A 27,462-nucleotide genomic window follows, 5' to 3' on the forward strand; every position below is an offset into this window, starting at 1 on the left:
TTCTTTGGATCTTCTCTATCTCCTCCGTCAACCCGACCTGGTACGGATCCCACACTGATGAGCAATACTCAAGTATAGGTCGAACGAGTGTTTTGTAAGCCACCTCCTTTGCTGATGGACTACATTTTCTAAGCACTCTCCCAATGAATCTCAACCTGGTACCCGCCTTACCAACAATTAGTTTTATATGATCATTCCACTTCAAATCGTTCCGTACGCATACTCCCAGATATTTTACAGAAGTAACTGCTACCAGTGTTTGTTCCGCTATCATATAATCATACAATAAAGGATCCTTCTTTCTATGTATTCGCAATACATTACATTTGTCTATGTTAAGGGTCAGTTGCCACTCCCTGCACCAAGTGCCTATCCGCTGCAGATCTTCCTGTATTTCGCTACAATTTTCTAATGCAGCAACTTCTCTGTATACTACAGCATCATCCGCGAAAAGCCGCATGGAACTTCCGACACTATCTACTAAGTCATTTATATATATTGTGAAAAGCAATGGTCCCATAACACTCCCCTGTGGCACGCCAGAGACGGATTTTTCGGGCTGTACTAGGTCTTGATCGAGCAACGTATATCTGATGCGTGTTTGTTAATGCCTTATGTTTTATAACGAACAATGTCCTGCAGCCTCGACGTTAGTGACGCTACCTTAGAAAGCAATCACGATAGTCTGTGTATCTATGATAGAATTTATCGCTATTTACGGCTGCAGTATGTATGCCTAGATATCTAGAATCTTTGCAAATGCTTCAACTCCAAATTCAGAAACAATGTTTCTGACGGTCTGCGACTATTTGTGACAGTTGTATGGAGTGAAACTTTTGCGAATATGGAAATTGTTGACATTTCTGCGGAGCCCAAGACACTTCAGGTATGTTTTGGCTTTCACATTCGTTTGTTTCGCCATCTCACAGCAAAACTGTCACAATCCAACCCAACCTTGGGTTCGGGCTAAGCTACAGATCAACCTGTCACCGAACCATTTTTTTTTTTTTTTTTGTATCACATTCGCTGGCTGCAAATTCACAACCAAACTATTCCACTTCCACTAACCTAGAGCTCGGTCTAAGCTGCAGATTTGTCTGTAACCACCACCACGTTTTGTATTTCCTATTAGTTGGCTTCCCAGAAAGAGCCCCAGATTTCACTGAAATATTTCTCCTCGAAAGTACGCACAAGTATTCCAGTCCAGTTCCTGATTGACAGACGTGAATGTTACTCGTTACAGGAACTTTTACAGATACATTTAGTACCTGGTCCATTGCTATGTAGTTTTCTGAAAGCTGGACGAATGTACAGTGAAGTGCTTGGCAGAAGGCGTCATCATAGTCACAAGAATGTCACTATGGGTAAGACTGCCCAGTTTCTCAACGAAGTATTGTTCTCGCAATATAACTTCAGGAGACGAGTTTGCTTTATATGGGAGAAAACTCATCAATCAGCACCCATCAACGCGCCCATGAAATGAACTCTTCGGAAAACAGGAAAACACAGGGTAGAAATGATTGCTGGAGCAGCAAATACATCATCATTAACCACAAGTATCAGCAATGGTGCCAAATGATTTTGAACCCAGAGTACTGTTCTGTTATCACAGCACGTTGTAATATACACGTTGTAGTTCCTGAGAGCTTCAGATGTTACTGTAAGGTGTAAGTTGTTTGTGTCGATAAGCAGCTAAAAATTTATTTTCTGACCATCATTTCCTTACCTCAAACTACTCAGTTTAAGATCATCTTTTCGTCGTTAGTCTTCTGACTTCTTTCATGCAACCAACAAAGACTCTCTAGTACCAATCGCTCACCTCAGAACATCACCTACACCAAACTTCCTCAACCACCCTTCCCCTTCTTCAAGTTGGTGATTTAGTATATTCTTTTCTTCTCCGATTCTGCAGAGAACCTCCTCATTTATCAACTTGTCAGTCTGCAGAGAACCTTCTCATTTCTTTTCAGTCTGTGAACAACCTCTTCTTTTCTTATCGTCTCAGTTCCCTTAATTTTCAGCACCCTTCTGCGGCGCCACATGTCAAACGCTACGATTCCTTTCTCCGGACCTCCCGAAGTCCATGATTCAAATTACGCTGTACTCCATACGTAATTTATCAGAAACTTATTCCTCTAATGAAGAGCTGCATTTGGTATTACTACATTTCATTTAACGAGAAATTGCGTGTTTTTTTAGTGTTAGACAGCTTCTTATGACCTCAAGACTTCGTCCATCGTGTGTTAGTTTAATTCCATCAGAATTCCTTTCCCTCATATTCTATGTGGTCACCGATTTTGATGTTTTTTATTAAAAATGAAACTCCTCCAGCTGTGCTAATGATTTTATATCTATTTGGCATTTTGATGTTTCCCCTTTAATATCTGTACCTCTCATTACTTGTCTTTCTTTGGTTCACTCACCGTTTGTACTTTATACTAACGAAATTGCTCATTTCTTTCATCATGTCCAGCAAATCTTCCACACTTCCACTGAAGACCGCTATGTCGTAAGAGAATGTTACCATTGATACCTTTTCACCCTGAATTTTAATTCTTTCATTTCAACAAATTTAATTCTGTTATTTCCTTCGTAGCTGCTTCGATTTACAGGCTAAAGAGTAGAAAAGAAAGTTCTCATCATTGTGTCACGCACTTTTAATCCGAGTACTAATATTTCCCTCTTGGCTTTCCAGTATTACTGCTCCCTTCTGTTCCTTATACATGATGTACAAGCGGCGTTCAGTATGTAATGCAACACACTTTTTTATGAAAGCAGGATGGTTTTATTCAGGATACCTGTACACCATGTTACGTAGTCCCACTCTTTTGGCTACTAAAACTTATTTTCCAACATAATGTCCGTTGAATGCGACGGCCTTACTCCATCTTACATTAAGGGCCTATATGCACGCATGGTACCACTCCACTGGTCGACGTCGGAGTCAACGTCTGCTGCATCCATAACCTCCCCACCATCCACGTACTGCTTCCTGCCGAATACGTCCTTCATTGGACCAAATGGATGGACGGTGTGAGATCCTGACTGTAAGGTGGATGAGGAACGGTGGTCCAATGAAGTTTTGTGAGCTCCTGTCTTGTAGGCAGACGTGTGAGGCCTTGCATTATCGTGGAGAAAGAGAAGTTCGCTCGTGTTCTTGTGGCGACGAACACGCTGGAGTCGTTTTTTCAGTTTCCTGAGGGTAGCGTAATATACTTCACAGTTGTACGTTACACCATGAGGGAGGACATCGAACATAATAATCTCTTCAGAGTCCCAGAAGACCGTCGCCTTGAGTTTACCGACTGAGGGTGCGGCTTTAATCATTTTCTTCGGAGGAGAGGTGATGTGGCGCCACTCCATGGATTGCCGTATTTGTTACTGTTCGACCATATTTCATCGCCTGTGACAATGTCCGAAAAAACATTGTCACGATCAGCCTCGTTAGGTGCAAGCAACTCTGCACAGATTGTCCTTCGTTGCCCTTTATGGTTTTCTGTTAGGCGGCGGGGAACCTAGCTGCCACACGCCTTTGAATATCCCAACTGGTGGAAGAGTGTGTCACCACTGCCAATAGATACGTCCAATTGTGCAGCGAGATACTTGATTGTGGTCCCTCGATAACCTCGAATGAGAGTGGCCGCACGATCCAACATTGCAGGATCACAGCTGTGTGGGGCCGGCCGGCACTCGAGAGATCGGGTAGGTTTGCGCGACCTCGTTGCGATGGTGGCAGACGCCTCGCCCAACGACTCACCGTGCTTTTGTTCACTGCCACTCCTCATTCTGCAAACGTCTACGAACATCTACGATGCTCTGGTTTTCCACCAAATAAAACTCAATAACAGCCTTCTCCTTGGATCGCACCTCCGTTATAGACGCCATTTTGAAAGCTATCTATAGCGCCGCCATCTATCGGAACTTCATGGAAATGTAGGGAATGAAGCAGAATATTTCACGATGTTCCACAGCAAAATTCACATTTTTTCAACCGAAATTGGCCGAGAAAAAGATGTTGAATTACTTATTGAACGCCCCTCGTACATTTCCCATTTTCCCTAAAGTGTATGGATATTTTTCTGAGCATTTCGAACATCTTGTGCAATCGGCAAATGTGCCCTTTCGTAAGTCTTCCCTCCATTGTCAAGTGTAACGTCAGAACTGCCTCTCTGGTACCTTTACCTTTCCTGAAGGCAACGGAACGTCATAGCAGGCCCTCAATCACATCTTCCATTCTTCTGTCAGCAGTTTGGAAGCATGAGTTTGCCGTTCTCCTTGTTGAGGTAGTTAGTTTCGACCGCATTAATCTTGGCTCACACTGTTCCATCCACGCCTCTCCTGCTCTTCGCAGATCGCAGAGCTCGTCGCAACTTGTAAGTATGCTCTCCCCACGGCTGCTTAGATCAGTCAATAAATTCTCCAGCATTTCTTCCACGTTGACATACCACGGTTACTATTATTTAGTTTGTTACTACCTGCCACTGGGGCTGTCGGCGGTCGCCTGTAGCTAATACTTCTGCCCAACCTGGTAAAACACACGCATAGACTTTACGAAAATATTCAGTTAAACACTTCAACCCACTTTCTGCCTCGCATTAAGCAAGTTGGCTCACATTTTTAAGGGTCCAACTGACTGTCGTCAAGTAAATGTCCTTAAAGTAATCCGTGCAAAATGTGCCTTCAGGAACGTCGATAAAAGCTAACTGGTGCTGTAGAAAATACCAGGCCAACATTACACTGAAACAATCTTAGCAATCTTAGTAATATATTTTCTGCAAGTACCCACACTGTTTACTTTTTTACAATGTTAACGCTAATTGATTACAGTTTTTGCAGGATTTAGAACTGAAAGTCTACTTGTTTTTATTTGTTAAACATTGTTTTAAATGACCGTACTAAATGGAGCGTATCACTCGATAAGTAACGTGAACTTAACAACAGTAAACAACAGCTGTTGCACACAGTTGGTTTTTAGTATGAGATTTTTACGTAAATTTAACTTCTTACTTGAAGCTTCTTCAGTGCTGGTAACACTTGCTTGTGTTCCTACCAGGTACGTATGCTAATTACTCACCTTCTGGCAGCTTGTCTGAGAAGCAAAATTGTCATTAAAGAAAAGAATGTTTGGGAAACAGAGTTAGTTACCCTTTATCAGGCTCAACGTTTTGCAGTTTCTACATTGTTATAGTGAACAGACGACACAGTGCTATTGTGTGTACATTCTTGCTTGTTAGTTGCACGATTACGTAACGACTATAAGGCTTACATACTTAGAACATATACTGGTACTGCTAATGAGATTTTAGTGCAACATTTTGATTTACTTGAAAATACATTCTGGATTTAAAGTACTTTCTGAGAGATACCGGATGACACAGTGGTTAGTTTATTTGACAACTACAAGATTACATCACGACGCTACTAATGAGTGACACAATCTACACTCCTGGAAATGGAAAAAAGAACACATTGACACCGGTGTGTCAGACCCACCATACTTGCTCCGGACACTGCGAGAGGGCTGTACAAGCAATGATCACACGCACGGCACAGTGGACACACCAGGAACCGCGGTGTTGGCCGTCGAATGGCGCTAGCTGCGCAGCATTTGTGCACCGCCGCCGTCAGTGTCAGCCAGTTTGCCGTGGCATACGGAGCTCCATCGCAGTCTTTAACACTGGTAGCATGCCGCGACAGCGTGGACGTGAACCGTATGTGCAGTTGACGGACTTTGAGCGAGGGCGTATAGTGGGCATGCGGGAGGCCGGGTGGACGTACCGCCGAATTGCTCAACACGTGGGGCGTGAGGTCTCCACAGTACACCGATGTTGTCGCCAGTGGTCGGCGGAAGGTGCACGTGCCCGTCGACCTGGGACCGGACCGCAGCGACGCACGGATGCACGCCAAGACCGTAGGATCCTACGCAGTGCCGTAGGGGACCGCACCGCCACTTCCCAGCAAATTAGGGACACTGTTGCTCCTGGGGTATCGGCGAGGACCATTCGCAACCGTCTCCATGAAGCTGGGCTACGGTCCCGCACACCGTTAGGCCGTCTTCCGCTCACGCCCCAACATCGTGCAGCCCGCCTCCAGTGGTGTCGCGACAGGCGTGAATGGAGGGACGAATGGAGACGTGTCGTCTTCAGCGATGAGAGTCGCTTCTGCCTTGGTGCCAATGATGGTCGTATGCGTGTTTGGCGCCGTGCAGGTGAGCGCCACAATCAGGACTGCATACGACCGAGGCACACAGGGCCAACACCCGGCATCATGGTGTGGGGAGCGATCTCCTACACTGGCCGTACACCACTGGTGATCAACGAGGGGACACTGAATAGTGCACGGTACATCCAAACCGTCATCGAATCCATCGTTCTACCATTCCTAGACCGGCAAGGGAACTTGCTGTTCCAACAGGACAATGCACGTCCGCATGTATCCCGTGCCACCCAACGTGCTCTAGAAGCTGTAAGTCAACTACCCTGGCCAGCAAGATCTCCGGATCTGTCCCCCATTGAGCATGTTTGGGACTGGATGAAGCGTCGTCTCACGCGGTCTGCACGTCCAGCACGAACGCTGGTCCAACTGAGGCGCCAGGTGGAAATGGCATGGCAAGCCGTTCCACAGGACTACATCCAGCATCTCTACGATCGTCTCCATGGGAGAATAGCAGCCTGCATTGCTGCGAAAGGTGGATATACACTGTACTAGTGCCGACATTGTGCATGCTCTGTTGCCTGTGTCTATGTGCCTGTGGTTCTGTCAGTGTGATCATGTGATGTATCTGACCCCAGGAATGTGTCAATAAAGTTTCCCCTTCCTGGGACAATGAATTCACGGTGTTCTTATTTCAATTTCCAGGAGTGTATATTATTGCTTTTGCGCTGTATCTGTTTTATATCTGCACAGTTTTTCTGAATTCTTCTGGAAAGGAAAACATGTTTTAGTAGTAACTTTTCAGAGACTGATCAACTCTGACCACTTTCATACAGTATGATCATATTGACAGTCCGATCAAGACAGCCCCCCCCCCCCCCCATACCGATTTTCCACTGTTTATATAGTCTCGCACCCCGCAATTTGTCTCCAACGTTTTAAAAGCATATAATTCTGTACAACATTTAAATTTAAAACACAAAATGTATCAGTATGTTCCCAGAATGCCTTGATGCAGCTTTTCACGCTAGTCTATCCTATGTAAGCTTCTTCATCTTTGAGTAACTATAACAATATACATCCGTTTGAACCTGGTTACTGTCTTCAAACCTCGCTCTTCCTCCACAATTTTTACTTCCCCTCCCCCCCCCTCCGAAACTTCCTTTCATTGCCAAATTGACGAATCCTTGGTGTCTTAGTAAATGTTCTCCTTTCTCTTAGCAAAATTGTGTCACGAATTCCTTTTTCTCCCGTTCATGTCAATATCTTCTCATAGATATTCGATCTAACCATCTAGCATGTCAGTAGCACTACACTTCAGAAGCTTCTAATCTCTTTTTGTGTGACCCGCTTATCATCCATGTAACAATTCCGGACAAGTCTACACTCCATACAAATATCTTCAGAAAACCCTTCCTAGCATTTTTAAGTAGGCTGTTTAGGTTTTTATGTTGGTAACGTCACATAGCGCTCTGTATGAAAAATCACTGGCTGTGCTGTGTGCCGTCCGTGGCTGGTTGGCATTGTTGAAATATTCGCTATTGTAGTGTTGGGCAGTTGGATGTGAACAGCGCATAGCGTTGCGCAGTTGGAGGTGAGCCGCCAGCAGTGGTGGATGTAGGGAGAGAGATGGCGGAGTTTTGAGAGCGGATGATCTGGACGTGTGTCCATCAGAGGCAGTAACTGACATATATATTATGACTTTTGAACACTATTAAGGTAAATACATTGTTTGTTCTCTATCAAAATCTTTCATTTGCTAACTATGCCTATCAGTAGTTAGTGACTTCAGTAGTTAGAATCTTTTATTTAGGTGGCAGTATTGGCGCTCGCTGTATTGCAGTAGTTCGAGTAACGAAGATTTTTGTGACGTAAGTGATTCATGAAAGGTATAGTTTATTGTAGGTCAGGGCCATTCTTTTTTAGGGATTATTGAAAGTCATATTGCGTTGTGCTAAAAATATTGTGTGTCAGTTTATTGATGATCTGAATAAGTAAAGAGAGAAATGTCTGTGCACGTTCAGTTTTGCTCAGCTGTTTGAAAATCAAATAGCGTAAGGGGTTTATCAGCACAATCATTCACAAATTTTTCCAAGGAGGGGTTCCGCATTTAAGTTTACATTCAACGTTAAACGAAGGGCAAGTAGTTGCCGTGAACACCTGTCTGCTATCTCCATCTCGTTTCTCTTTTGACTAGGTCGTTCGTAGAATTTACACCCGAAATTTTCTGCCGTGATACTTAATGATTTTTATTCCAAATCTAACCAGTTTCTTGGACTGAGCTTGGACGTTTTTATTGGTAACCGAAGTCGTTAACCCAAGACCACTGTGACTAGTTATTACTATTATTATTCATACTAAGATGTTGTATCATTGGTATAATTTTAATGGTACAAGTTTTTCGAAGCGAGTGCCTAATCTCCTTGAGGATAATAAGCTTTTTTTTATTTTTCCACAACAACGACTCTTCGTAAGCGTCCTACATGAACTTAGAACTGATATTTAACTCATTATAGTAGAAACTGTCCCAACACTGTAGAGTGAAAAGAAACAGCTTATTCAATAATGGCTACTATATTGCAAGTATTTTTTAACTGCTGAGATTAGAAGTGGACACACGCAAAACATTTTCAGCACCATGTTTCGATTTCCACTGTGTCATAACTAGGTCGCCCAGTCGACACTTGGTAATGCAGAATATTTTTATAAACAGTTCAACTCGAATCACAGAGCAATTTGGACCGCTGCATAAAGTCTCACAACACTCGATAATAGCCCAACAAGCCTCCACCTGTCGTCTGCCTTTTCTCGTCCGTGAATTTGCATTTTGTGGAAAGTAGAGTAGAGTGAACAATGGTTAAACCCCTCATTCCATCTTAGAGACAAATTGGCCTCGGGAAACTGTAATTCCACAAACAGGCAACTCTATCCACAGCGATTACAAGGGTAACAGTTCCACACAAAGGAATATTCTTTCTTGGAGCCAGAAGAACAACCAATCTCCCATCCAGAGCAATAGAAACACTGGATACTTCAGTGTGAGCACTAACAACACCTTGTAGTGCTACAACGATGAAAATTAATATTACGACGATGTCAAACCTTATTTTCATGATTTAAAGAAGTATTCATGATATTAAAAATGTAATTATAATTTTATTATTTTCATTTTTGTGTTCAGTGCATCAAAGACTTTCTAGTGCACGGAGTAAATTTGCATTGTTTGTACTACGAAACTATATATGATTGTTAAGGGTTAAGCAGGTAATAATTCGATGTAAGACATTTTGTTGAGTCTGAATTTTGTTCTCGTACTGGTCGGTAGAGAAGGAAAAGTTCCTTAATCGATGTGAAGGTATAAAGGCTGTAAAAAGGAGAGAGAGAGAAGGTAAATACAATTTATTCAAAACAAATATCTCCCAAGTGTAACGTCTTGTCATTTCCTATAACTAAAAATTGCAAGGTCTAATCTGAGCCTGTCCCGAATAACAGCGAAGAACATTTATGTTATCATATATTTTCTTCGTTTGACCACGATTGTGATTCGCATGTTTCTTTTTGTTACGCGACGTGTTATGAATATTTTCATCATACGCACAAAAGTGCACACAGCTTTAATCGAACCTGCGTCTTTCGGAAACGATAACTTTTAATCAGTACAATTATATGAATACTGTCTAAATCGCAACCGTGATCGCAAAAGTGTTTCCTGGACCAAATAATTCTTATAAAATGTGTCTTCTCCCAAGCGAGCAGCATTGCACTATCGCTGACTCGCAACAATCGAAAGAGTAAAAGTGGTGCTTAAATAAAATTTCCACCTTTTAATAATTATTATTATCCCATTAAATAAATAAATAGCAATTCAGTAGCTATCCAATCAATAAACAGAGGGGGCAATTCAGTGGCATCCTATTGACAGGACTAGCTTATATGTGTGTGCTAATGTGTGTTTTTTCTATTTGTTTCATGCTGTAATTAACGGAAATCTACGGCGACCCTAAGCACGATATTTTTGCTGTACCATTCCATCCCAACGGTAGCAGAACGAAGCACTGCATAAGGTAGGCACAATATCTTTCTTCAACCTGGTGCTGTATCTTACTAAAAAATTAAAAAAATAAATAAAACAAACAATTATATTTAAATAACTGCGAGAAGGATCGTAAAATACAGCATCAAGGTTTTTTCAGTAGAGGTTAACTGAACGAGATTGGAACTGAATTTTAATCAAACGAAAGTGAACATTTATAGTACTGATTCCAATCTGGTGCAGTGTAGTAATTATTTTTATGTTTTGTGTGACGGAATAATTGACGTGTTACGTGTGACGTTTTCCCGATTAGATTTGCACCCAAACATTTGCAAACATGGTGAAAACAGTGCGACGTGTAAGAAAAGCTACACGGCAGGAAGTAACTGTAGAACATTCAGAGGAGGAAGGAATAACTAGTGATGTAGAACTTGATAATATTTTTTGAGATCAGACAAAGGATATAGAACAGGACACTAATATTAAAGTCAGTGATCCATCTGCTGTAGAACACTCAGGCAGAATACAGACGGTAGTTCAAGTGCATACTGAAGCAGAACCACAAGAAACACCAGTTACAGTCGATTTACCACCGGTAGAGCCAACACAAACAGTAATGGATCCATTTCCTCTCTTAATGATGAAAATGGAACAAATGTTTAAAATACAGAAGCAATCACAGATACAGCGTGCAACTGAAATTAATAATAATTTAGATAAACGTATTAGCAGAGTAGATGAACGTATTAGGACCTTGGATGAACGCATCAGTCAATTAGACGAGCGTACGCAGTTAAGCATTTCACAGTTCTCAAAAGAGATAGATCAAAAGCTTGAAAACCGGTTAAAAGAACACGATCGCCAGCTGCGACAGCAAATAGATGCCCAGTTGTCTGCTATACAGAACAACATTTCAAGTATGCAACAAACATACCATGACTTACCACAGAATGTAAAGTAAGTAACCCAGGAAGTGGACAAATTACAACAAACACAAACTTCTTTGGAAGCAGAAATACGCAACATAAGTACACGTATAGAAAACCTTACGGTTGATAATCAAAACGTAATAGAACAAAAATGCAAAGAACAAGAAGAATGGGTTGTGATCACATTCAACACATGGCTAAATGACAAAGACAAACAAATTAGTACTGTTATACAGAAGGAACTACCTGTGATGTTACAACGAGCAGGAACACAACTGATACATGAAAACAACATATGGATTCATGAACTCCAGACTGAATTACAAAACGTGCAGAAAGTGCTTAATGAAACACGTATGCAAACATCTCATAACAGTTCACTGGAGTGTGTTAGTATCACAGAAACACACCCTGATCATTGTGAAACGCCTTTAACTGAAAGTAGGCAGACGGGCAATAATTTCAATCCAACACGTGGAGTAACATCCGTTTATCAGGACCATACACAATTATTGGTGACTCAGGATGCTTTAGTGAAGAATTCCCAGTTTCAGAAGTTTACCAATGATAAGAACGGACCCCATCCAATTGTGTTTATCAAAGGGATCCGCGGAATAATGCCAAAAAGTTGGAACGAAAGGGAGAAAATTGTCTTTACCATTACCCATATTCAAGGTGAGCCAGCGTTGTTCGCGACACAGAAAGCTGAACAATGAAGCTCCTTCGATGAATTTGAACAAGCTTTTCTAAACAAGTATTGGTCGCGTGGGGTACAAGAACGATTAAGAAAAGAAGTTTATAGTCCTGAGCCATTTAATAGAAAAGGCGGTACTTTGCGGAAATATTTCGAAAAGTACCTGGACAAAGTGAAATATTTATCCACACCAATTCCCGAGTGTGATGTTTTAAAGATATTAAAGGAGAAGTTACCGCGTGATCTAAAGGAGAAATTGTTTCACATTCCTGAAGACAACGTGGAACATTTTCTATCTGTACTGGACTCTTTAGATTTGCTTATCGAAGAGGACAGACACCATTATGGGAATAATTCGTCGAATAATGCTAATGGTAATGGCAATGGACGAAACCACAAGATCAATAGTAATAAAAACATCTACTATGGGAATCAAAATCATTGGAATAGTCCGAGTTATTGAGGATGGCAGAACCACAATATGAACACAAATGGACAGTACAGTAATGTACCGAATCACAATTATAATCCACAGAACAATAGCGGACAAAACAATAACGGAAGCTTTTCAAAGAAAAGGAAACGAGATTTTAGAGCTAACGCCAATCACAATAACAGTAATTTTTCAAATAATCAGCAAAACATGCAACCACCACATAACTGGTCAACACAGAACAATGCACAACAGCAATGGCACCAGCCTAGGTCACCGCAATATCACAACAACAATCATGTACAACCCCCGTACAATACAAATACACTCCTGGAAATTGAAATAAGAACACCGTGAATTCATTGTCCCAGGAAGGGGAAACTTTATTGACACATTCCTGGGGTCAGATACATCACATGATCACACTGACAGAACCACAGGCACATAGACACAGGCAACAGAGCATGCACAATGTCGGCACTAGTACAGTGTATATCCACCTTTCGCAGCAATGCAGGCTGCTATTCTCCCATGGAGACGATCGTAGAGATGCTGGATGTAGTCCTGTGGAACGGCTTGCCATGCCATTTCCACCTGGCGCCTCAGTTGGACCAGCGTTCGTGCTGGACGTGCAGACCGCGTGAGACGACGCTTCATCCAGTCCCAAACATGCTCAATGGGGGACAGATCCGGAGATCTTGCTGGCCAGGGTAGTTGACTTACAGCTTCTAGAGCACGTTGGGTGGCACGGGATACATGCGGACGTGCATTGTCCTGTTGGAACAGCAAGTTCCCTTGCCGGTCTAGGAATGGTAGAACGATGGGTTCGATGACGGTTTGGATGTACCGTGCACTATTCAGTGTCCCCTCGTTGATCACCAGTGGTGTACGGCCAGTGTAGGAGATCGCTCCCCACACCATGATGCCGGGTGTTGGCCCTGTGTGCCTCGGTCGTATGCAGTCCTGATTGTGGCGCTCACCTGCACGGCGCCAAACACGCATACGACCATCATTGGCACCAAGGCAGAAGCGACTCTCATCGCTGAAGACGACACGTCTCCATTCGTCCCTCCATTCACGCCTGTCGCGACACCACTGGAGGCGGGCTGCACGATGTTGGGGCGTGAGCGGAAGACGGCCTAACGGTGTGCGGGACCGTAGCCCAGCTTCATGGAGACGGTTGCGAATGGTCCTCGCCGATACCCCAGGAGCAACAGTGTCCCTAATTTGCTGGGAAGTGGCGGTGCGGTCCCCTACGGCACTGCGTAGGATCCTACGGTCTTGGCGTGCATCCGTGCGTCGCTGCGGTCCGGTCCCAGGTCGACGGGCACGTGCACCTTCCGCCGACCACTGGCGACAACATCGGTGTACTGTGGAGACCTCACGCCCCACGTGTTGAGCAATTCGGCGGTACGTCCACCCGGCCTCCCGCATGCCCACTATACGCCCTCGCTCAAAGTCCGTCAACTGCACATACGGTTCACGTCCACGCTGTCGCGGCATGCTACCAGTGTTAAAGACTGCGATGGAGCTCCGTATGCCACGGCAAACTGGCTGACACTGACGGCGGCGGTGCACAAATGCTGCGCAGCTAGCGCCATTCGACGGCCAACACCGCGGTTCCTGGTGTGTCCACTGTGCCGTGCGTGTGATCATTGCTTGTACAGCCCTCTCGCAGTGTCCGGAGCAAGTATGGTGGGTCTGACACACCGGTGTCAATGTGTTCTTTTTTCCATTTCCAGGAGTGTATGTCAAATAACATGCAGCAGCATATGAATGCGCTGCCATGGCAACCACCGAATCAAAATATCAAGATCATTGAGGTAAGTGAACCGCAACCATCAACCAGTACCAGTCAGTCAAACTAGATGCGACGACATTCTGCTCCCGTGTGTCAGTCGCAGGGTGTCTAGGGGGCACTTGCATGAATGATGTTAGCAATAACGAGCAACCAAACGTGCAGTCAACCAGCTGTAGTAACAATGAGAATGTGTGTCGTATAGAATCAGCAGCGATCGGGTCGAACGACGCAAAAGATGCAGTGTGTAGGAATAATTCTGTTGATGTAGCTCAGCAACGCAGTTCAACTATGCAGATGTTAAGATATAATGACGGAGTCGATATACGAGAGGAATTATGTCAAGATTTTCGGAAGAAGTGTAATTTGTTTGAACGGGAAGTTGTACAAGCAGCTATAGTTTGTGATATTTATGGTATTCAAACTACGGTGATTTTAGATACTGGAGCATCTGTTTCTGTGCTGAATGAATCGTTCTTTCTTCACTTAAAGAAGATTAGAAAGATTCCGGTTTTTCCAGTCACTAATTGTCGAGTTACAGGAGCCATTAGTCAGAAAGCCCAACTAGTTCTGGAACAGACATGGATTTGTATTAATTTTGGAATGGGAGCCAAAGAGTGCACCTTCCTTATTGTAAAGAATTTCGCCGTGAACTGTCTCCTCGGATTAGATATTTTGCGAGAGACTGAAACTATAATCGATCTCGCAAAGGGTGAATGCAGCATGTGTTTCGGTGACACGAGAGTCAAGTTAGACTTGGTAAAGACCAAAGAATTGCATGGCAAATATTGTCAAATCTTAAAGATAGAACCGATTCGCGCACATTTATGGCTGCTTCAAGATAGTTTCAATTGCAGTACATTCCCGATCATGGAAGATGTGAATGACGAGGAGAATATCCACCTCTCTGAAATAGTAGAAAAAGTACAACAATCCTCTGGTCTTGACAGTCTGCAACAAAAGCAATTATTCGACACACTTACTAATTATCGTCAAGTATTTTGGAAAAAACCTGGACCAATTAAAGGTTATGTGTACGACATGCAAGTGTTTCCCCATGAAATTTACTGTCATCAAAGGTACTCAATACCCAGCGCGAAAAGGGAGCAGTAACAAAAGAAATTAGACGAATGCTGCAATGGGGAATTATTGAGACCTCTTTGTCACCATATAGTAACCCACTTTTACCGGTAATGAAATCCGATGGAAGCGTAAGGTTGGTTCTCGACGCTCGTCGGATTAATCAAATTATTATACCTGTCAGGACGCGGCCTGAGAATCTAGAAGAACTATTACAGAAGTTCCATGGGATAAAGCATCTATCAAGCCTCGACCTCCGCGCCACATACTGGCAGGTGGTCTTAACGCCAAGATCTGGGAAATATACAGCATTTATTTATAGAGGAAGAAGCTATCAATTCAGAGTATTGCCATTCGGACTGAATGTCAGTGCCAGAGTCTTTATTAATGCGCTTGACGCTGTCCTAGGCCCGGATTTGTTAGAGCAAGTTACTGTCTATGTGGACGATTTATTGATTGCTTCACCAACGTGGGACGAACATATCAAACTAATTAACTTGGTGTTACACAAATTTGAACTTGCTGGTGTTACGGTTAACCTTAAGAAGTCCAAGTTTGGAAAGACGGAGATAAAGTTTCTAGGACATATAGTATCATCAGAAGGAATCTTCCCGGATAGTACGAAACTCGAGGCTATCAGAAATTGTCCATATCCGGCCAACAAAAGACAATTAAAGGCATATATGGGTCTTGTATCCTTTTTCCAAAAGTTCGTGCCTAATCAATGGCTTAACAGCGAACATCTATTGGGGCTTCTGAAAAAGAATGCGCCGCGGGTGTGGCCTGACCAGTGTGCACATGATTTCGATACGATCAAGCATTGCTTGTTAAGTGCTGAAATCTTGCACCATCCAGATCTCAGTAAAGATTTTTGCATAACCTCAGATGCTTCATGTACTGGGTTAGGTGCGTGTTTATTTCAAACAGAAACAGTAGACGGACACGAGCAAATAAAAATAATTTCTTTCGCAAGTCGTGTATTACCGGAATGTGAACGCGCATATTCCACTACAGAGCTTGAAGCATTGGCAGTGGTATGAGCGTTTCGCAAATTTCATTATTATGTTTATGGTAGACACGTTCGGGTATACTGTGATCATCAGGCTTTGAGTTTCCTGCTGACCTGTAAACTTCTCCATGCACGTTTGGCAAGATGGACATTAGCGTTGCAGGAGTATGATTTCCAGATTATTTACATCAAAGGAAGTAATAATATTGTGGCAGATGCTTTGTCTAGGCTACCCCAAGGTTTACCTCAATTTGATGAACTCACAGAGCAAGCATCGGAATTTAAAGTTTTACTAATGGCGGACAATGTTAATCGTAAATATTTTCTAGACATGTGTAAAAATATGGCACAAAAACAGGATATAGATAATATTTGGCACGAGATCAAGGATCAACTGAGGACGGACCCTACTTCGAAATTGCATAAATATTACAGGTTACATCAGGATGCGTTATTTTTTAGAAGACATGAGGATTCACGAAACTGGCTAGTATGTATTCCGCAGCAATGTGAGCAGAAGTTAATAATATATACACATAATGTTTGGGGTCATTTCGGTTCAAGGAAGTGCCTGGCGAAACTAAGAATGTATTGTCATTTTAATAACATGTATAGAAAGATCCTACGGATGACGCGAGCATGTGACATTTGCCAGCGCGTAAAGCCGTGTGCTTTATCATCGCAGACATTAATGCAGTCAATTGTTCCAACTGCTTCGCGCGAACTTTTAAGTATTGACATCGCTAGACCTCTGTCAACTGCCAGAGGAGGGGTCAAATACCTCGTAGCAGTGCTAGATAACTTTACTAAGTTTGTAAAGTTATTTGCTACAAAAACAACAGCTACGAGAACGATAATAAACCGATTGGAAAATGATTACATACCTCATTCCGGAACGCCAGAAACGTTACTCTCTGACAATGCCTCAAATTTTACGAGCGTTACCTGGAAGAAATTCTTAGAGAAACATAATATAAAACCAATTTTCATTTCGAAGTTCCACCCCCAAGATAATCTCACAGCACGTGTGTTCCGCGAGTTTAATCGCTTTGTGAGAACGTACTGCTCAGCTAAACAAACTAAGTGGGTAGAATACATAGAGCCATTTGAAAGTATTGTAAACTACATACCATATTTATCGACAGGTTTTACTCCAGCAGAACTCACATTAAAAACAAAAGAGGACAATAGTTGGGTCAACCCACTTCCAAAACTAAATACCGAACCGGAAGACTGGGAGGACAAAGTTAGACAAGCATTGGTCACACTATACGAGAATGCCCAGAAACGGCAAGAATCACACAACCGGAGACTACAGAATACTCAACAATTTAACGTGGGAGATATGGTATTAGTAAGGAATTATCCGAAGTCGTCATTATTAAAGAAAAAAATAAGGAAGTGCTTTCCGTTATATTCAGGACCATTTGTGATCTTAGGTACACAACATAAAAATAGTTATTTCTTGGTCTATCCCAACTCAAATAGACAGAAAGGACTATACAATCACAAAGCCTTGAAAAGATATGTATCTTAAGTACAGTAGATGACCTTTTACCTGTGTCGTAATGAGGTGAAGTCAAACATCAAAGACTCAAGTACTGTGCGAATAGGCTAAGTGACAATTATTAATTAATGGACTAGTGTATAAGTACTTCATGGACACACTGCTATGTGGCGTGTGGGAGAATAGGAACATACAACATTGGAAGCATCAGTACTGCTTGGAGGGAGAGACTCTCAGAATACCAATTAGTTGTAAGAAAATTTCAGCTCCACTTCGACGGAGAAGAGGACACCGAGCTGCAACAAGGAGAAGAAGAATTGCTTCAAGATGATTCCATCCTAAGACATTTAATCAAGCATAATACAAACTTGTTGAGATTTAGTAAACTTTCAGGAACTTATGCGTGTGAAACTACGAACAGTGAACAGAACTGCATATTTCACACAACAGTAGGATATAGTGACTTTAGGAAATAAACGTTTCATTTTGTTGATTGTTAACTATTTTGAACTCACTAGGGTGAGCAGGTTATGTCCTTTTTTTCTTTCAGACTGTTTACAGGATACACTTACAATGTGTAAAGTTTACGCGAGTTACATATAGGTTTCACAAATTTTCCACCGTAAGTTAGTGCTCGGACTTGCATGAGCTATAAACCAGGTCGAACAAGATGTTGCCCATGACTGAACAGATCATTACACAGACAAACATATACAGACTTGTGTTCATCACTGCACAATTCTTTGTAAGTCCAGGAGCACCTTTTCGAGAAAATATATCACTAAGGATTTGCTTTTATATTGTAAATGACTACAATTATGTACTTCATTTGATATGTACAATCATTCAGTTATTTATCATTATATAACTAGACTGTGTAAAGACATTCTTACAGGTTGCACAAGGACTTTACCTTGTCAGACTTGATAACTGTGATCAAGTGACTACGTGGTGGAGTGAACATGTCACAGATGACGTATGAACAAGGACTTCCTGTGAACATTATCCTCTCTGCGTACGAACTTTATTTCACTGGCGAAAGAGTGGAATTTAACACAAAAGTGGACGCTCAATGAGTGCGTTGTGTTGCCATGATTTCGTTTTCAAATTTTGTGCTACGAATGTTTAGTAATGCCATGTATTCAGAGTATTATTGGGACCACATGCGTGGACGTAACATTCCAGGCAAACTAAAACTCAAAAGCAAGTGTTTTTATCGATCAGTCAGCAACAGTGGTGAGTCGTAACAGTGTTGGGAACTGCTACTGACTATATCATAAACCCGTTGCAGAACTGTATCAATGTTGGAACGGAATTACATGTACCTTTAATTGCAGATAGTCAGTTACGTCGGAAGGACGAATGGACTTGCATCATGATAAAGAAGCTCACAAACCGTCGAACACCTCACAAAAAAAAAAAAAAAAAAAAAAAAAAAAAACATTCTTCTTGTTGAGTGAAAGAGTGCGTGAAATATGATGTAATTTAGATGTTAATTTAAGGAACTGATACTGCTGTTTGAATTTCATGTGACTGTATGCTGGGATGCTGAGCACACGTGTCGGTGAGGGCAGCATACTGCAGCGACATCATCCGTCATCCCTTGCCGCACCCTGCCACGTCATCGCAGTCCATCGCAGACTTACCTGATGGGGCGAGACATCGGTGTTGCAGTATACCAAGTCGCCAGCCGTCGTCACCAGCAGCACTATCACGAAACTGTACCATTATTAAATGTCATACGAAGTGAATATTCAAATGTTGAAAATTAAAAAAAAGAGGGTATGGAAGATGTGCTCGCTCCGCCGTGACTTTTTTCCGGGGTTTTTCCCATTGGCCTTTGCCCGAATGGGGGAGCGTAACTCAAAATCCCGGAGACTTAAAAGTAAACAAAGCAGATGCTTCCAAGTGAAAGAACACAGTGAACTTTAAACAGAACAGACAAGGAAAATAAGCCTGCTTGGATGTCCAGTCAAACAAGTGTGACTGTACATCCAAAGGGGGCAATGTAGTGCTACAACGATGAAAATTAATATTACAACGACGTCAAACCTTATTTTCATGATTTAAAGAAGTATTCATGATATTAAAAATGTAATTATAATTTTATTATTTTTATTTTTGTGCTCAGTGCATCAAAGACTTTCTAGTGCACGGAGTAAATTAGCATTGTTTGTACTACGAAACTATATATGATTGTTAAGGGTTAAGCAGGTAATAATTCGATGTAAGACATTTTGTTGAGTCTGAATTTTGTTCTCGTACTGGTCGGTAGAGAAGGAAAAGTTCCTTAATCGATGTGAAGGTATAAAGGCTGTAAAAAGGAGAGAGAGAGAAGGTAAATACAACTTATTCAAAACAAATATCTCCCAAGTGTAACGTCTTGTCATTTCCTATAACTAAAAATTGCAAGGTCTAATCTGAGCCTGTCCCGAATAACAGCGAAGAACATTTATGTTATCATATATTTTCTTCGTTTGACCACGGTTGTGATTCGCATGTTTCTTTTTGTTACGCGACGTGTTATGAATATTTTCATCATACGCACAAAAGTGCACACAGCTTTAATCGAACCTGCGTCTTTCGGAAAAGATAACTTTTAATCAGTACAATTATATGAATACTGTCTAAATCGCAACCGTGATCGCAAAAGTGTTTCCTGGACCAAATAATTCTTATAAAATGTGTCTTCTCCCAAGCGAGCAGCATTGCACTATCGCTGACTCGCAACAATCGAAAGAGTAAAAGCGGTGCTTAAATAAAATTGCCACCTTTTCATAATTATTACTATCCCATTAAATAAATAAATAGCAATTCAGTGGCTATCCAATCAATAAACAGAGGGGGCAATTCAACCTGCAACCCTAACAGTAGTAACAGCACTAGCAACAATTACAGCCGTACCAACAGCAGCAACAGCCACTATAAGGAAGTTGAAAAAATCCTGCTTAAGTAGCTAAGCGATATAACTGATGTTGGGTTGAGAGAGAGGCTGATGGAGAATCATTCAAATGCCGCACAGGTGCTCAGGATAAATTACGTGGAAGGACCGGACTGGGGTTCGGATGAAAATCATTCACTATTTGTAAAACATTATAAAAAATTACGAAGTGCAAACATCCAATGTAACAGTAGGCAAACGTTTTGAACATACCGAACGGCTGTTGCCGCTAAATAAATTTAAAATAGACTAAACCCAAAAAAATTCTTCAACAATGTGGGCTTGGACAATAAATAACGACGTTTACTCTAATTTTGAGTTTACAAATTCAGGGAAAAAATTATCAGCGGTAACATGCGGCGTAATTATTCTGATACAGAGGACTAGCTGATCTTCTAGAATCTTATCCCAAAACTCAGATCTACAAACGGAATCCCGAGTAATACGAACCCAAGGACATGATGGATAAGAAGGGCAATTATTTATAAACGCATCCCACTAACATATTGCCGCTACATCTAAAAGCCCCTTTAATTAAGAAAACTTGGCCAGTGCCCGATTACAAAACTTTAAAAAAAATAACAAGTTAAGAAACGGTCAATCAAGGCTCTTCAAATATTTACACCTGGGCAGCGCTAGATAATAAAATTGCAGGAAATTTAACAACCTCTGCAACGATCGTCCACGGCCCTACAAAACATTAACAGAACAGTATGAAACTTACATTAATTAAAACACGAAATACGATAATATCTCGTTAAATAAAGGTAAATAAAAAATATTAGAATTATTATGGAAGGAGCCCGTAACAAGATTACGTAACTCAATCCTCTGCAGCGTGAGATGATGCAGGAGGCGGCACGCTGGCGAGGACGATGTCAACAGCCAATGCACGCAGGCGGCTGGTCCACAAGAGGACTATGGGGCCAGCAGATGTCTTCTGCGTGTGTCACAAAAGCCATAAGACTGGAACAAATTAAGGGAGCATCTGCACTCATGCTCATAAATTAAGGATAATTGCAGAATGTGGTGCCACACAATGTGGCACTACATAAAACTGGCGCTAATAGCATAGGCACATAGGGAACACACACTACACAGTCCACGGTATTGGTGATAAGTTGAGAAAACCGTCCCGAAACACATGTGCTACAAACGCCACTGTTTTCTGCGTATGCACCCCGACATCAATATGGGGTATGATCACCATGCACACATACACAGGCCGCACGACGGGTTGGCATACTCTGGATCAGGTGGTTGAGCAGCTTCTGGAGTATAGCCTCCCATTCTTGCACCAGTGCCTGTGGGAGCTCCTGAAGTATCCTAGGGGTTTGAAGACGCGCAGCGATGCGTCGAGCGAGAGCATCCCAGACGTGCAGGCCACTCCATTCGCCTGATATCTTCTGTTTCAAGGTACTCCACGATGGCAACTCGGTGGGACTGTGCGTTATCATCCATCAGGAGGAAGGTGGAACACACTGCACCCCTGAAAAGGTGGACATATTGGTGCAAAATGGCGTCCCGATACACCTGACCTGTTACAGTTCCTCTGTCAAAGACATGCAGGGGCGTACGTGCACCAATCATAATCCCACCCCACACCATCAAACCACGACCTCCATACAGGTCCCTTTCAAGGGCATTAAGGGGTTGGTATCTGGTTCCTGGTTCACGCCAGATAAAATCAGGCATGAATCACTGTTCAGACTATTCCTGGACTCGTCCGTGAACATAATCTGCGACCACTGTTCCAATGACCATGTACTGTGTTCTTGATACCAGGCTTTACGGGCTCTCCTGTGACGAGGGATCAGTGGAATGCACCTTGCAGGTCTCTGGGCGAATAAACCATGTCTGTTCAGTCGTCTGTAGGCTGTGTGTCTGGAGACAACTGTTCCAGTGGCTGTGGTAAGGTCCCAAGCAAGGCTACCTGCAGTGCTCCGTGGCCGTCTTCAGGCACTGATGGTGAGATATCGGTCTTCTTGTGGTGCACACTGTGGACGTCTCTTACTGTAGCGCCTGGACACGTTTCCTGTCTGCTGGAATCGTTGTCATATTCTGAGATCACACTTTGTGGCACACAGAGGGCCCGTGCTACGACCTGCTGTGTTTGACCAGCCTCCAGTCGCCCTAGTATTCTACCTCTCATAACGTCATCAATATGTGTTTTTTGTGCCATTTTCAACACACAGTCACCATTAGCACGTCTGAAAACGTCTGCACACTTCCTCGCTGCACCGTACTCTGACATGCACGAACACGCCTCTGCGTATGTGGACTGCTGCCAGCGCCACTGTGCGGCGAACGCAGGTCAAATGCATAGCATGATCATACCCTAGGTGATTTAAACCCGAAAACCGCCTACCAGAGCGTTGTTTCACCATGTATGAGCACTATCCTTAATCTATGAGCATGAGTGTAAGTTGCGGCACCACTAGTCCCTTTCACAATCTGCCGCAAATGAGTGTGCAGTCAGGAAAGAAATCCCTTAGCAGGTACCACCTCCAAAAAAGTCGACAGTTCTCCGCACAAGGAGTCGCCTGTCATTTATACAATTTTAACTATTTTTACCCTGTCGGATTTACTACTGAGTACAAAATTCAACAATACGATCACTAGAACCACTATTCAGGCATTTCCGCCCGTTGATTCTGCTCAGCACCGAGAGACAAGATACCGGGATAGGAAACAAACCCAGACACTACCAATATCACCTTCTCCTGGCAGCCCGTCTAATATGCTTAATCGGCTCCAAGCTCTCGGAGCCGACGGACAGCACGGTAATCCCATAATCCAAAGGCCAAAGCACCTAACAAATCAGAGTCTCCAAAACACGAGTCTCTCCGAAATTAAGTTCACACAAACTGAATCGGGAAATGGGAGGAAAATAACTTGAACGTACAAATGAAATAAATTTTGGCGCTCAAGGAACAGACAGGGCCAAGATCGCATACTATAATGCGCACCTGGGAATAACGTCGGACAACTGCCGTATCGACAGGACTCGTACCAAATACTAACGCCCAAAGTGACGAAACCCCAGCCCAACTCAGCTCACCACTCCCAACCGAGCTGAGCCCAACTTGACTGACGGCGCAAACCACACTGCCATTGATAGCAACCACCCGGTCGCTCGCAGCGTCGTACCCGCGCCCCCTAGATGCAAAGTGCTCTCTGTGGCGAAGAATGGCTAGTTCTCTGGTGCGCACGGCGGGACGTTTGAAAGAAGGAAACCGCCAGGGCTCAACAACGGCTACAACTGAAAGAATAAGCAGTGTTGAATATGAGTGACTTTTTGATTTCGTAACAGTTTGCGTATCTGATGTTCACTCTTCCATTTGCTGTAAAACATGAGTGAACACTTCAGTCATTCAAAGAAGCAGGTAATGGAGGGTTTACAAAGTCCATCCTAAAGGTTTGCCAGTTCTGATTCTTCATCTATCTAATCGAATTACTTGGCAGCAAATCTGTTCCCGTTGCCCTACATCCTTCTTTACCAATTAGCACTCGCCAAATACGTTTCTCCCTAAAAGCATAGGCCTGCATGATTGGGGGTTCTGTTTAGTTTCTCCGATATCTGCAAAAACACGTGCGCTGTTGAGCTCTCGGATTGCCAGGTTCCCGTCGCAGTCCTCATTGTATTGATCTCTGCTACGTCCAGGGCCACAGCAAGCCTGGGGTTGGCTTTCTCGGAGCAGCATCCACAACGCCCCTCAACATAGGCTACAGAAACTAAATTTACTTCGATGGATGGCGATGGAGCAGTACCAGGGACCAATGGCGCTGTCATCAAATAATCCCTCAGAATAAAAGTCAAAGAACTGCATCTTGACATCCGCAGAGAACTACTAGCTAAAAGCCGGCCGGAGTAGCCAAGCGGTTCTAGGCGCTACAGTCTGGAGCCGCGCGACCGCTACGGTCGTAGGTTCGAATCCTGCCTCGGGCATGGATGTGTGTGATGTCTTTAGGTTAGTTAGGTTTAAGTAGTTCTAAGTTCTAGGGGACTGATGACCTCAGAAGTTAAGTCCCATAGTGCTCAGAGCCATTTGAACCATTTCACTAGCTAAAAAGTTTCTGCTTCAAAAACTTGCACTAAGTGATCACTTCTCATGCCCAAAGTTCAGTGGTTGGCAGAAGAAGGGTACCCGGAAGCAAGCAAATGAACACCATTCACATTTGTTTGATACGAAACCACAATCTTCTGTCTACTAGTCAGCGTAGGTCAACTAACAGATTCAAAACACGTGAATTGGTCGCATATTTGATGGACCTACGTCGGAGCTTTTTATACTACAGAAGTAAGCGTAAAAAGAATTGTGTTTGTAACCAAAAAATGGAAAGTAGCCTTCATTCTTCGCGAACCTAGAAGTGTTTAGATCAGTTAAAACATCGGAAGCGGAAATCTGATAACAGCTGTATTTACGATGCGGTCGAATTAGTAATGAAAGCCACGAAGGGAAATAAAACCGTTCATCTAATGTGATTAAAGAGGCACACAGGTATTAGGCAGAATGAAGTTGTAGGAGGCCTGATAAAAGGCAGCACCGAGGAAAGGAAACGTTATTTATACAGCTTCCATATGCAGACTTCTCCATGTTTCAAGAAAAGAAGCATAACTACAATACGAACAAATATCGCATCAGGAAAAAGAGATTCATACACGCTTCAGTCTAGCGCACCATATCCTGAAAATCGTGGTACAGCCAGAAGAATCTTCCGAGGAGACATATGACGTCAGTTATTCTAATAAGGTTAGGATGTGCATGTTTCCCTGCGGATCTCCATAGGACCAGAATGATAAACTCTGTACATTTAGCGAACATCCAGTAGATGACGACATCTAAGCTACATCAGATTGGGGTGTACTAAATATGCTCCACACTAAAAAAAAACTGTGGGAAAATCTCGCCAAAATATGGATTCTCTTGCTGACAAATATTAAAACACTAGTCCCTAAATTAACAGTTTAATAGCACTTTGCCTGCAAGAAGTGGACAAAAATCCCAGCTTTAAATACCGACGTTTCTAAATTTTTTGTATGGCTCCCTGTGGATCATGTTGCTGTTTACCAAAACGAGTGTCTGACTACCTGTGAAAAATACTGTTCATTGTCGAGTGGATTCTGGATCGAACTAGTGGCTCCAGTGCGCCCTTATGGTGAAGGATTACAGAAGAAATGCCTATTAATCGCACCTATCCATTAAATTTCCTGACATTTTCATCCCTGTTGCCTTCTACTCTTCGTTAAACTTTTCGATAAAAATCGTCAACATCGTTTTCCCACTATGCAGATCTTTGTGAATGATGGCATTAGCACCGCCCTCACTAGCCATCAATTCACTTTGATCTCATCTAATAGACAGTCACCATAGAAAGTCACCGCTGTTTTGTCACCATCAGTGATACTTGTTTCACGTTCTTTATGGGCATGCTGGTTTGCAATCGACCTGAATTTGGCGACTCGTCAGCAGTTTCCCTTACGATACGAAACCCCTTAGAACCAGTCACAAAAAAATTTCTTTCCTCAATTCCGTATAGACGTCACGTTTCGAAATCTCTAATAAAACTTCAGGTTTACGGGCTGCAACAATGCGTTAAGATACAAATGTTTACAATTACTATATTCGATTCGCTGAAGAATCCAGTTTGATTTCAGCGTAGTATATTCTATGTTGGTGGCACTCACCAACATGTATTACTACGTGCACGAGCATGAATGTAATTTAACCATTTTCCGTTTAGATATCGTACGATTCGACACGTTTCCCTGCCGCTCCTTGTAGTCTATAAACAATTGAAGGGCTTCTCGGAAAGACAGCATTACTCCAAAAATCAAGTTGTTGAGAAATGAGACGAAACTGCCCACCGTCATAATGCGCCTATATATATGGAATTTGGTATTGCATAAATATATGTTTACACAGTAATAAACGAAATAACAAAAACATAAGAAAATGATATTACATTTACAGTGCTTATTACGCACTGAAGCTCCAAAGAAACTGGTATAGGCAAACTCATTCAAATACAGAGATATGTAAACAGGCAGAATACGGCGCTGCGGTCGGCAACGCCTATCTACGACAAGAAGTGTATGGCGCAGTCCTTAGATCGGTTACTGCTGCTACAGTAGCAGGTTATCAAGATTTAAGTGAGTCTGAACGTGGTGTTACAGTCGGCGCACGAGAGAAGGGACACAGCATCTCCAAGATAGCGATGAAGTGGGGATTTTCCGGAACGACCATTTCAGGAGTGTACCGTGAATATCAGGAATCCGGTAAAAAATCAAATCTCCGACATCGCTACGGCCGGAAAAAAGTCCTGCAAGAACGGGACCAGCGACGACTGAACAGTATCTTTCAAAGTGACAGAAATGCAACCCCTCCGCAAATTGCTGCAGATTTCAATGCTGGGCCATCAGCAAGTGTCAGCGTGCGAACCATCCAACAAAACATCTTTGATATGAGCTTTCAGACCCGAAATCCCACGTGTACCCATGATGGCTGGATGACACAAAGCTTTACGCTTCGCCTGGGCAGGTCAACACCGACATTGGACTGTTGATGACTGGAAACATGCTGCCTGGTCGAACGAGTCTCGTTTCAAATTGTACCAAGCGGATGGAGTGTACGGGTACAGAGACAAACTCATGAATCCATGGATCCTGCATGTCCGCCGGGGACTATTCAAGCTGATGGAGGTTCTGGAATTGAATGGGGCTTGTGGAGTTTGTAAGAGGTATGCGCTGTCTGCGATATAGAATCGCTGACCAGAGAGCTGTGTTGACTGCAGTACGAACTGTGTAACTGTAGCAGTTACTTGTTGCTAGTCGCTTGTCTGAGGTGGTCTGCGCTTGTCTGCAGTCTGCTCTGGTCGGTAACC

At 42.8% G+C, this 27,462-nt stretch overlaps 1 protein-coding gene across 1 annotated transcript in view; it reads left to right on the plus strand.

Moving 5' to 3' along the window:
* Window positions 1–844: 844 nt before the first annotated feature.
* LOC124788743 (venom carboxylesterase-6-like) overlaps window positions 845–27,462 on the plus strand; it is a 132,664-nt gene continuing 106,046 nt past the window's right edge. Inside the window, exons 1-2 of the mRNA XM_047256025.1 lie at window positions 845–886; window positions 13,985–14,065. Of these exons, the coding sequence (XP_047111981.1) occupies window positions 845–886; window positions 13,985–14,065 (123 nt within the window). The remainder of the gene's footprint in view (window positions 887–13,984; window positions 14,066–27,462) is intronic.

This window comes from Schistocerca piceifrons, chromosome 3, assembly GCF_021461385.2.
Source record: "Schistocerca piceifrons isolate TAMUIC-IGC-003096 chromosome 3, iqSchPice1.1, whole genome shotgun sequence".
Lineage (NCBI taxonomy): Eukaryota > Metazoa > Arthropoda > Insecta > Orthoptera > Acrididae > Schistocerca > Schistocerca piceifrons.